The sequence below is a fragment of the Anarrhichthys ocellatus genome, unplaced genomic scaffold (genome assembly GCF_004355925.1).
Source record: "Anarrhichthys ocellatus isolate YVR2014 unplaced genomic scaffold, GSC_Weel_1.0 scaffold51, whole genome shotgun sequence".
Taxonomy (NCBI): domain Eukaryota; kingdom Metazoa; phylum Chordata; class Actinopteri; order Perciformes; family Anarhichadidae; genus Anarrhichthys; species Anarrhichthys ocellatus.
In genome coordinates, this window is record NW_022280081.1 from 2,210,341 (window position 1) to 2,223,168 (window position 12,828).

Consider the following 12,828-nt stretch of genomic DNA (forward strand, 5'->3'; position numbering starts at 1 on the left):
GTTTGTGGTGTGGGGGGGGGGTGGGGGGGGTTCGGGGGGGGGGTGTTGTCCTGGTTGGCTGCTCCAGAATCATAAACATTGTTTTTTTAATCCTGGTACTGATACTACTGTTGTCTTGCACATGCTTTTATATGTTGAAATCCACAACATATTCTGTTGACATATGTTTTGTTTTTTTCCTCTGCAATGTTTTAATAAGTGTACACTGACCTGAATCAGACATGTCAGCTCTTTTCCAATAGTTACCCATGAGCTTCCATGAACTAAATGAAAATCAGGAACTAAATGTGTAACTTTGAGCATTCTTGTTTGTGTTTCCACAATGGAGATGATTTTAAGGAATATTGTCGTCATAAATGTATCGTCACGAAACCTGCAGTCACACTGTTACGTCAGTGTAGACATAAGGCAGCTGTTCCTAACCTTTTTGAGCAATGCCTGCTTTCAACCCCTCATCAAAGAGCTCTTTTACATTCTCAGATTGTTTCCTTTGAATCATTTTAGATACCTGAAGACATTAAACCATCGAGGAAAAATAAAAAAAATACAAGTTAGAGAAACAGTAGTCTAACAGAATATATTTCTTTTCTCTCATCCTGTTAATCATCTCAGAACTGCTTCAGTTTATCTCAGGGCCTGTGCCGACTGCTGACCCCTCATAGGGACTCTAATCGTTTTGCGGGATCCACATGTCAAACCCTGTCCGTTGTGGAGACAGAAGTTAGACCGAGCCAGCCGACCCTGAACTCCCATCGGAGCACTGAGAGGTCTGCCAGCGGGCTCGCTGCTGGTTGGCCCAGACACTCGGGACAGCCATCAATATTTGACTTCATTGTTGTCCTTGTTGGATGCGAGCAAGTGTGCAAATTAATAGGGTTGAAATTTAGGTTCCTGTCTGAATGATTGTCCCAGTGTGACCCAGCGGGGCTTTGGTACTTTGGAGTAGCAAATAAAATGGTCAGCGGATATTTATAGCAAGCAGTACGGCAAATATATGGACATTTATTTTTAAAAAAGAAGGAAAGTATTTGTGACTTTAGAGAAATTAATTTGATAATATCATGGACCAGTTATTTTTTAATCAATTTATGATATATGACTGGGTCCAGGCTTCATACATGTACAATGCGTTGTTTTCTTTATATTGCTCTCTCCTTTCCGTTTACTTCTGTCCCTCCCCGTCCAGCCATCTTCCTGTGCCGCCCTCCATCTTTCCCACCGTCCCTCTAGAGTACCCAGCAACCACCAGAGCTGTGCTGCCAGTCGTTTGATTCTGCCCAGTCCAATTATAGAGGGCCTTAATTACCGAGCCTGTCAGCCTCCATCAGGAGAGCCATTCGTCATGCGGACCGGGCTGGACCGGACTGAGCTGGGCTGCTTAGGTTTAGTGTGGGGACACATATAACATTCATCATTTGTACTGGACTTATTCTCACATACAGACGCAAAAATTTAATTAGGGACACTTGGAGGTACATTGTGGAATTTTCCTTTAAAACAAAACGTTCTCAGTGTGCGTAAGACACGATGTCGGAACCATTTCCTACGTAAAAAACATCTGTCGAGACCATGTTTGAATAAAAGTTCAGATCTCATCACACACCAGCAGCCTGTATCAAACCTTGTTACCAATCTAGCTAGCCTAGCTTAGCATAACTTAGCCTAACAGCTAGAAAGAAATGCGCCAAACCAGCACCCGAAAGCACTCTAATTAACAAGTAAATTCTTGTTTGTATAATTTGTTCACAAACAGAAATTTTAAAATGACAATTTGTGGTTGTCGTCACACAGTGAGGTTTCCATACAACCAGAGCTATGGACACTGAAGGATTTGCTCGCTGATTGCTAAACTGTTGTTTCATCAAGAAATACAGCAATGATGTATATATGGATATATATTTATATTTTTTCTCTATGGTTTCCCTTGAAACCGTTTTTTTAATTAAAGATTTTTATAAAGGTCAAAATACTTAATATTTCATTTGTAGTATTTCATTCACAGAGGAGTATACGTACACAAGTATAAGCTTCATCATTTGTTAATGTTGTATGGACTATTTAATCATGGAATTACAGAATGACGTGCAGTATGGTGATTTATATTGTCATCGAGATATGAAATGACCTATATGGAGATTGATCTTCGCCCTATCACCCAGGCCTAATGTTGAGGTCTGGACTAATATTGGGACATTCTATCTTGCCCAGTGCATAGTGTTTGAAAACAACACCAAATGAATAATCACTAATCTGTTTTACTGTAAAAGTCGAGTCAGAGGCTGACTGGAATATATCTTGTTTTTAGTGAGATTTGATCTGACACACGACCCTCATGTTGGTCTGAGACTGATCATTTCATATCAAGATTGTACGTAAGGTCTGTTATAGTAAAGGCCTTCAGTGTAGGCCATTTAATCTCAGTCTATGATTTACTGTAAATAGGATCTGTGTTCCTCCATCTTTCCTCTGTTTGTGTGCTTTCTTCCTCCTCGTCCTCCTCTTCTCCTCGTCGTGTAACAAACAGCATGAAGGAGGTTATAATTGGGAGGTCCAGAGCTCTGCCAGGTGGAACCACTTGTATCTGAATACAAGCTCTCTCGCTCTCTCTCTCAAGATCTCTCTTGTAAATTGTATCTCGACCGCAGTCTTTCTCCAACTTTTGTCTCACATACACAGAGTGTATTTGTCGTGTCATTATTAACATGACACGACAAAACAACCATATTCAGTTTTATATCTCTGAGATTCTGCGCAGCTTTTCTTTTCACTGACAGTGTTGTCCTCTTAAGTCATCCACTGTCTATTCACTACAATACACTAAAATTCCTTGAATCGCACTTCAGGTTCTCATATTTCATCCTCACTAATTCAGACCCACATAGACTTTTAGCAGAGTGCTAAAATGCTTTATTGTTGTTGACCACGTCCTTTCTTCTGTTCTCCCCCCGTTCATCCCTCTCTCCTCACCCTCCAGGTGATCGATGGGAAACTGGCTCCCTTCCTGTCTAAGGTGATCAAGTTTGCCAGCTCCCACGTGTTCAGCTGCAGTTTGTGTCGAGAGAAAGGCTTCATCTGTGAGCTCTGCCACAACAGACAGGTCATCTACCCCTTCCAGGAGAACGCCACCAAGAGGTACACATCCTCAGATAATGTTTCTCTACAGAACAGTAGAACATTTACTTAGCCAAACAAGTCTGGGCTGCTCATTCATCATAGACATTCCATTATTTGATCTGAAAAGACTTGATTCAGTGGAAAAGGTTTAGACAAGACAGGATTTCAGTGAATTTGATCATTCAGAGATCTTTGTCAGGTTGTCAAATAAACATGAAAAAGCAGAAGAACTATTGTGTGTAGACACAACCACTGCTCCGAAGGACAGATCGAGTTTAAGTTCTTTATTGTCACATTCAACGATTAACAGCGAAGCAGTCGTTTGCAATGACATTTCTAATTAGAATTAAAGATACAAAAAGTGCAGCAACTACAATATAGGAATGCAATATAATACTGTAGTATAAAAGTGTACTTTTATTGTAAAATGTATAAACTGTGATGTAAACAGTTTATGCAGTACTGTAGTAAATGTGTATCCACACACATATACATATATACATATACACATACACACATACACACATACAGTATATATACATATAAACAGTATTGGAGCAGACAGAACCAGTGTACTAGACCATGTATATGCAGTACCAGTAAGTATATTATTGTATTACGGTATTATATTTATTTCCTTGTTTCTATACATTCATGAAGTGGCGTCAAACACCTTGAGGACCAGCACATCTGTAGCTCATGCTAAAACATTTTCATTTGGAGCGGACTACTCCTGGACCGAGTGTCAGCTCGTGTCTCTCCACTGTCTCTGCTGCCTCTAAAGTTTGCTTCATGTTCGGTCTACCTTGAGAAATGCCGTTCTGCAGAAGCTTCTGGAGAGATTCTTCAGAAGGTAATGAGTTGAATCAAGAACTCTTCTTCTTCTGAGAGTGCACCTAAAAGCAAAGCACCTGCATTACAAACGAAAAAATCTCTTGAGACTGACATGCTGAATGAACTCCTTTTATAATAAGCAAGCAGTAGAGAGCCATAGGGAAACTCTCAGGGGTGAGAGGACATAAAGTGTAGTAATGTCACTGTCTGTGCTACTAGCTCCATTTATTTCTGTTCCAGGCCCTCAGGTTGAGTATGCGTTTCTACATGCTGCGTACCTGAGTGTTTGCTCATGTTCTTCTGTCTTTGTGAGGACCAATTTAAGTTTGAGAGGAAAGACATTTTGGTCATTGCTGACTTTATCAAAGGGTTGTTTCCGGGACAATGGATCGGTTCATCCAAATGTTAGAAAACATACGTTATTTTTAAACTTTCCTTCAGTGGTACAAAGCACTGCAGATAAACATAACATTTTAAAAAATTCAACAGCAACGTCTCCTTGCAGAAACAATGTTCTTATTTCTCTATGTTCTCTATACAGTTTTCATAGTAACATTTAGACGTGACATACTATACTATGACATATTCTACTATTACTTTTTTTGGCATTAAAATGCTATGACTTCTTTTATGACATTTTAATGAAATAGTATACAATGAAACTAATGACCAAATTTTGCATGAATAGACGCCACTAAAGGAAAGAGATGAAACGTGTGAGTGAGTTGTCTCTCGGGGTATCTGCAGCTTGTTCCTCACACTGGTTGATGTGAGAGAGCTGTGTGTGGACACTCATTCCCGACATGGACAGTTAACAGAGTCCAGAGCCTCGTCACTTAAACTCATAGTGACGGACAGCAGAGAGATAAGAGCCGATCAGGACCGATTCCTACAAGAATCACACCGGCACACAGTCTGTGCTGTCACTCACACTCACACACCCACAGTGTGTTGAGTTGTGTTTTATGACTTGTGAAGGAGGTGTGAAGTCTTAACTGATAACAGCTCTACCTACTGTACTTACCGGAACTGAGTGGAGCTGTTGACTTAGTTACTCAGACTCCGTCGGTGCAGGAAATGAGCAATAACTGGATGTGATCAGCCTGCGGTACCATACTTAATGGATCATGTTCAGTTTGTGAGACACATGCAGGTTGTTGCATTAAAACAGTGATTAGTCCGTTTGTCTTTCACGTCATCATTTAGTTTTCATTTGGTGACTAAATATGTAATACATTGTCTCATAGTTTTCAAAGGTTACTTTATTTTGTTTTTGTCGTGAAAAAGGTAAGTCAACAAATATTTTCACTGACAAAATGAATGCTTGAAAGATTTTGCAAAATCAAAAACACGCTATCTAAATTCTGCTGACTTGTAAGTGGAAAGAAGTGTGTAGATGCATATATTTCTTTGTTAACGAAACTAACAATGCAATACGGAATTGTGACACACCGAAAATGTTCTACATAGCATCAAAGTTAGCAAAGGTTACTCTTCATTTAGTTTAAGTCTTGTTTTTGTTGTGAAAACAGTTTTGTCTACAAATCTTTTTCTTCATAGTTCAAAATGAACACTGGTATTAATCTGAAATTGTGTCACGACAAAAAACTAAGATTTGAAAAAGGGTCAAGAATATTGTTCTTCAAAATTTTTGTTAACAAAATTACAAGGGAGTAGTTTTTAAATACTCAAGGAATACTTCACCCCCAAAACGACCTAATTTTACCATGAATTCTTGTAGAGAACTTTGTTTTTCTCTCATGCCTCCACATTTAGGAGAATCCAAAAACTGACTAAAGTCTTGATGAATTGGAGTAAATGGGGTCAGCATTTAACATCATCAAAGCATCTGTTTACAAACTCTCACACAACTCCAGCAGTAGTTGTGGGGAAAAAAAGGTTACCAAATATTTTTTGAATTGAACACTGGTGTAATTTGGAACGCAGAAAATGTCTTTTAATTTCAGCATTCTCACTTGTAAGTGTTTTTTGTCAGGTGTAATGCAGAATTATGACATGCTGATGGCCGTCTCCCACAGACAGCTCGATGACTCACCTGTGTGTTCACCTTGGTGGTTGCAGGTGTGATGGCTGCGGCGCCGTGTTCCACGCAGAGTGTCGGCAGAAAGCGCAGCCGTGTCCTCGCTGTGTTCGCAGAGAGCTCCACATGAGGCCGTCCTCCTTCTGGTCACCTGATGACGACAGCCCCGGCTGCTTTCACCTGCCCTACCAAGACACCTGAGACACACACACAATTGAACAACTAGGGTGCTGCCAGGCCATGATGCTGGACAAAGTGCCTGCTTTTCTGAATCATGTGTCACCACAGGACAAATTCTGTGACAAGAGTTCAGCCTGCACCAAAACAATATCTCTCACCTTTTTGTTTCAGGTTTGTGTTTCTTATGTGTGTGTGTACCTGCTAGCACACACACGCACACACACACACACACCTGAGCTCAGCCCTCTTTGTGCGACAGTGAAGAGCAGGGAGAACACCACCTGAAGAACTGCTGCACCAGGCTTTACAGACTGAACTGCTTGTATTTTGTACTCAAACGTCACACGTCAAGGTCCGCCGTCTCCATCCTTTTACCACATCACTACTTTCACTTAATCCCAAATCACGGCTGATAAACTAGAGACATTCAAAGTAACAGTTGGAACATTTCGGTGGTTTATTTTAACCAACGTCTTTCAGCACAAGTTCAGTGACGAAACCATTAGAAGAATGGACAGAAGATGAATTATCAATTGATTAATAATTTATCTAACATGGAAAACATTCTCTGGTTCCAGCCTCTCAAATGTGAAGATTTGCTGTTTTCCTTTTAGTTTTTTTGTTTTTTGTTGGTCAAACAAAAGAAGCTCATTTTGGGAACATGTCATCCTTTTTTGTTTTGTCTTTGTTTACAGATTAAATGACTGAACATGAGTATTTCAGTATTAAACTGTCACACTGTAGTCTTAATAGGTGGCTGCAAAAAGTTTCCTTCTTTACAGAGAATATCAGTTGTTGTCTACTTTCATTAATGTCCATTGCTATGAAGGTAAATATTAAAGTATGGGTGCTAATATGAGCAATGGGACAGGTTTTGCTGGATGTAATAATTCCTCCTGTTCACAGTGGCATTTATAAAGATCCCTGTCTAAATGCAAGTGAATTCAAGGCTTTTAGCAGTCTCAGTCAAGTCAAGTGGTTATTTTCCAGTTACTGTCTGTTAAATATAAATCTTTGTGTAACTGTCCCTCCGCCTCAGCTCAGCAAAGAAACACTGTGCAGGGAACCAAAAAAGGGACTTGTGTAGAAAAAGGGCTGGAATATATCCGTCTACCTTGACAAATCAATCTAACTCGGCCTGAAGCCTCATATGAACTTTAAATAAAGTCTGAAATATACTTTTATACAGAACAGGGACTGTGGAGTTTTGTCCCCCATCACTCGCATTGAATTTTCAATAGTAGATGATCTTTTAAAGGCCGCTATGAACAGGAGGAATGATTACAGCAAGCAAAAACTTCACAATGCACATAAGGGTATGTGGGGATTATTTTAAGATGCACTTGAAAAAAATGTGAACCTGTCCTTTAATCAGTTATCAGAACATCAATAGAGGCTTCTCAAACCACCACTGCAGCAAAATCCGTTATTTCACCGTCCGTCTGTAAGTTAAGTCTGTTCCAGACTGTTACATTTGCTATAATATCGTTTAAAACACACAAAAAGGCTGTGTAAATATAAGAAATATATTTATTACAAATGCAACAATGCTTTTCCTATTTTCATGTAATGCTCCAGTAGACTCACAAGTACATTTAGATACTCGTGAATGTTTCTTCGTCTTGCATCACAATGAACTGAAGTTCTTTGGGTTTGGGACTGGTAGTTCGACAAAAGAGCAAAAAAAAACAACTTGATGGGCATTTTACTATTTTCTGAAGTTTTAGAGACCAAGAGATTCATCAAGGAAAAGTATCGATAATGAAAATAATAGCCCCAGTAAAGTTATTAATTACTAGTAATAATCAAGTGTATTTAGTCTTATTTTGTTGTGCTTCTGTGGATCAACAGCAGGAAACGGGTTGTGCTGCAGGGACGGTGTCAGAAGTTTCATTTGACGTTCTGATCATTTTCTCTCTCCAGCTTTGACAACGTGTCGTGAAATCTATGGTAACTGAACAAATCCAAACATATTTGATTCCATGTTGGGCTCATTTGGGATGTAACTGGAGCCAATAAATTGGGATGTTTTACTCAATAATATTAATAGTAGAAGTTATAAATAGCTGTGATTGAAGTATAGAAATCCATCTTTCATCAGATCTCATTTTACTTACACTGAGTTATTTAACTTGTACATGTGGAATGAATGATGATTTTTAAGTCACTCATTTTAAATCGGTGTTATTTTAATGTAAAACTGCAAACAGACTTGAATTTAGAAAGGGACTCTGTCAGTCTGTCTGAGCACATCTTCTTCCCTCCATCAGTCTTACTGTAAATTAACGGGGGCAATAATCTTTCACGTATCCTTTCGTTGTCGCCTCTTCCCTCCCCTCTTCCTCTGATTCTACTTCCTGTTGTGCTTTCTTTATGCAGACTCTATCACACATGATAGCAGCTTTAGCTTTTAGTATCTCTATGCAACCTAGATGGCCTTCAGAACTCACTGCTTTCATGTGTAAAGGTCCGGAAACACTTTACATTGATGCTGTGTTTCCATCCTGTTTTCAGGCTAATCTTACTGAACTGTTAGAAAAATCAACATTAGTCAGGTTTGAAGCTAATAAATCAGCTAACTGATGCCCAAAAATGAAAGGAAAACAGACATTTTTAGAAAACTCTGCAAATATTTGTTTCAGAATCTGTTTAAAGTTTTCGGTGGATTTCTAAAACTAATGTGGTTCATCCAACAAAGAGAATTTTTAAAGTCCGAAACAGTGAGTTTTTATTTTTCTACAACTCGAAACACATTGTTGCTCCAATCACAAATTGAAAACCTTTAGTAAATGCTGCTTCCATTGATCTTTGAAAGCTGCACTCCATGGTTTTGTTACAGCGAGTTGAATTTGTAAGAATTTCAAACGTAGCAGCTGTTTCTTCCTGCTACTTGTCTTTTCTGAGAAACTGCGTTCTCAGTGCCAACAGACGGGTTTTATCTTTATTTCAGTGTTGTTTCTTTTTGCTCATCTGTCTTCATCCTGTTTTTCCAAACTTGTTTGAGCCATAAAACATTTTAACTTTGAAGAGAATTCATGTGTGAATGAATAATCCACCGTAGTCGGCAGTATGTTTATGCGTGAATAGGTACTTTTGAGATCAAACCGACAAGTTATTCCTGTTTATGAAGCAGGTAGGGTACTGTAGACTAAAACTAAATAACCGAGTGTAGTTTCAAATGTGGCAGGAAAAGTGCACTGATGTGTCAGTTGATTACATTTCTTTTGTTTTCATTTACAGGTGGTATTAAAAATGTAATGTTTAAGTTATTGTTGACTGATTGTGCCTGCTGCATAAAAACCGATGGAAGGGTAGTAAACCCTTTGGTTGAAATTTGATTGATATTTTGACAGAATGTCAATGTTTTATTTTGGGTTATTTTAAATCATGTTCATTTTTGTACCACGGAGCCCGGCATGTTTTAGGGATTGTTACATTGTTATTTATTTATTTATTTATGCACAGATAAGAGTTCTTCACTGTCCTAACACAGAGCGCTAACCCGGCTGAACCAGACCGGTACAGCTCAATTTTAGACCCCAACCCAACTTGCAATCTGGCGCTATAGTTCAGCTTCACGTCGTCAATGTTACAATGCAACACGTGACAAACACAGAAGTGTCAGAAAATAAGCTCAAAGCTTTACGCCATACATTATTTCAGGCAGCAATACTATCACAGATGTATTAATGGGAGAGAAGTAATTGATTCAACATGTCTTTAAACAAACTGGTAGCTTGTGAAATATGTTGAAGCTAAAATATGAATCTAGATATATTCAGTTTTACCTCCAGACTGTTCTAGATAATCTGGATCAAATCTAAGCATGTTTAATTTTTAGTTTTGAAATATTGCTGATGTTTTCTAAGTGTGAATTGCCATTTACAGTTTGTTATACACATATTAAATCTAGACATCACATTAGACATTGTTAGGCTAATTTGTCAGTAATTGTTGGTTCACAAGGTACATCAAACTGAAGAAAATATATCGAACCATATCCAAATATAGTGGGACAAAATAAATACAGAATATTGATGCTTATTCATGAGTATGAGTTTTTAATTTATGCACAAATTACCCCAAATACCTGCTGGGCTCTGTAGTCTGCCTCTATGTAGTTACAGTAGCCGACTTGTAGACTTGTGCATCTGATGACTTTAAAACTTGTATTTATTTATTTGCTTGTTTTATGCAGTATGTTTGTCTGTTCATTCGTGCAGGTTTGTGTTTAGTTGTTTTTTTGTTTGACTGTCCTTCATACAATATTGCCAATTTCCATTTCCATGTCAGACAACCTGTTGTGAATTGTGTTTAATTTATTCCTGTTAAGCTCTGTTATCTTTTCGCTGTAGTGAAACCCAGTTTGACAAAACGATGAGTACATTAAAGTGTATTTACAGGTTGTCACACGACTGAAGATGTTTATGTTTATGTTGCAGGCACATTTCCATCATTGCAGTATGTTTTACTTGACGTGTTTGGAGAAGAATATATTGTACAGTATTTAAGTAGTAGAACAACTGGACGGAAATTCTTCTCTCTTTTGCACTTTTTAAGTTATTGTTCTTTTTTTTATCCTATTAATTGCAGCCAAACTTCTTATGCAAATACAGGGAGTTGATTTTCTGATTTAATCCTCCTGTCTGGTTTTGTTCAAATTTGTCCGCTAGCCACTGATGCCAATAAAGACAAACTTCTTAATAGTAAATGGTGTTTGAATCCTTTGTGGATAAATGTTCCTATTGTTTGCCTGACGACATTTGGGTTTGACTTCCTGCAGTTGACCAAACTGGCCAATCGCATCATTGCATCGGCCAGCTCTATGTAAACACTTGTGGAGCTAACATTAGCAGAGTACGTTAGCACATTGCTAACTAGCTTTACCACATCTATGCTACGCTAGCTACTGAAGGTGTACTGAATGTCTACACATTTCTTACCTCAGCAATATACTGAGCATATGAATTGACAGCAGACAAGTAAATTGGGCAACAGGAATGACTTGAGACGTTTTAATTCATGTTTGAGCCCTTTTTATTTTTTCCCCATAAAACTGGATTGTTATGAAGTCAAGCTGACAACCACTGCAATCCTCCGCAAAGGAACAGCATAACACAATCTTCGTCAGGACGTGGAAATTAACTTCAAAAAATAAAATGTGAACATCTACAATTGTACGGAAAACTCCATCTGCTGAAGAAGATCTTATGTTAGGATCAAAAGTTCTAGAAGAGCTAACCTTGTGGTGAGATTGTTTTGTCGATTGGAACAGACCAGACGCACCATTCCCAGGTAGACAAATCCCTACCGTAACTGAAAGAAAGCAAATTGCTGACCTCGACATTCACGGAACACTTCCTGCTTCACTTTGGCACCAATGTCAACCAGCAACGCTGAACTCAACATCTGGTCTTGTCGACATCCTCTGAGTTTACAGATCTGTAACTAAAGGAAAACCCTCCATTAGAATATCAGAGTATCACTGATGCACAGGTACGTTTAAAGGTCCCATGAAACAGGTCTCATTATTTCCTTGCTGTGAAGCATCTCCTGCTGAAAACAGGAGTTTGGGGCAGATCATTAAAACGGTGAGGGGTCAGCCTTAAGAAGCATGATGGCCGACTAGTTACGCAGAGAAAAGCAGTTTAGAACATGCAGAAAGGTGGGATTGTTTGAAATTTGAGATGGCTTTATTCACTAAAGATGAACTCTTGCTGAAGTTCAAGTCCCTTTCAGGGTTACTGGTGTTTATTAACACATGTGGACTGGTGTTTTTAGCAATGCTAGCAGCATGACTAGGTTTGGTTAGTCCAGATTGAAATATCTCCACAACTATTTAACGAATTCTGATGACGGCTTTGTTGACTTTGTAATGACTTTTGGTGCATTTGTGGTGGTGAATAAAAAGTCTCAACAACGACTACATTAATTGCTGTGAAGTTTGGTACACACATTAATGTCGCCCTCAGCATGAAATGGCATGACACTTTGGTGATCTTCTGACTTTTCTTCTAACGCCTCACAGAGCTGCTAGCATGCCAACATGGACATTCAAATAGAAGTCAAAACAATTTTTCATTCCACTGCAATTTCATGACAAGAAAAATAAACTGTATTTGCTGAAGAAGATTGTATGATATGATGGAAAGCTCCAGAACAGCTACTAAATAGACCTTTGTGGTGACATTGTTTTGTCAACTGCTGATTCCTTGGGGTCAAGGATGAACTTCCAAACTGGCTCAAACTTTGCTGAGATGATAAACGATAATGTGCCAGATTGCGGCTGGGTTGTCAGGTTATGAGCTCAGCCTCAAACCGAGCTGAGAGAAAGAAAAAAAAGAAATAACAGACTCATGTGAATAAAAGGTGCATGTAAACCTGCCTGAGTGAATATGCATATTGTCTGAGAGAGAGCAGGGGGCTCGGAGGCTGAATCCTTTGCCTGTGATGTATGTCGCAGCAGCGGGCAAATTGAAGCTGAGTGTCGACCACGCTTAATTGTCATCGCCAATTAGTGCATTGTGGGACGCCCACAATGGATCAACTGTAGCGAGTAGAACGAAGTCCTTTGTGCTTCTCCAATGGCCCGCGGGCCAGTCAAGACTCATTTAGGACCTGAACAACGACGGAGCAGAAATGCCAATGAAAATGAAAAC

The 12,828-nt window shown here is 38.9% G+C and overlaps 1 protein-coding gene across 2 annotated transcripts in view; it reads left to right on the forward strand.

Moving 5' to 3' along the window:
• Nucleotides 1-8,862, forward strand: part of plekhm3 (pleckstrin homology domain containing, family M, member 3) — a 42,877-nt gene extending 34,015 nt beyond the window's left edge. For both annotated transcript variants that reach the window (XM_031870037.1, XM_031870038.1), the window contains exons 7-8: nt 2,975-3,132; nt 6,031-8,862. In XM_031870037.1, the coding sequence (XP_031725897.1) occupies nt 2,975-3,132; nt 6,031-6,190 (318 nt within the window). In that variant the 3' untranslated portion in view covers nt 6,191-8,862. The remainder of the gene's footprint in view (nt 1-2,974; nt 3,133-6,030) is intronic.
• Nucleotides 8,863-12,828: the final 3,966 nt, after the last annotated feature.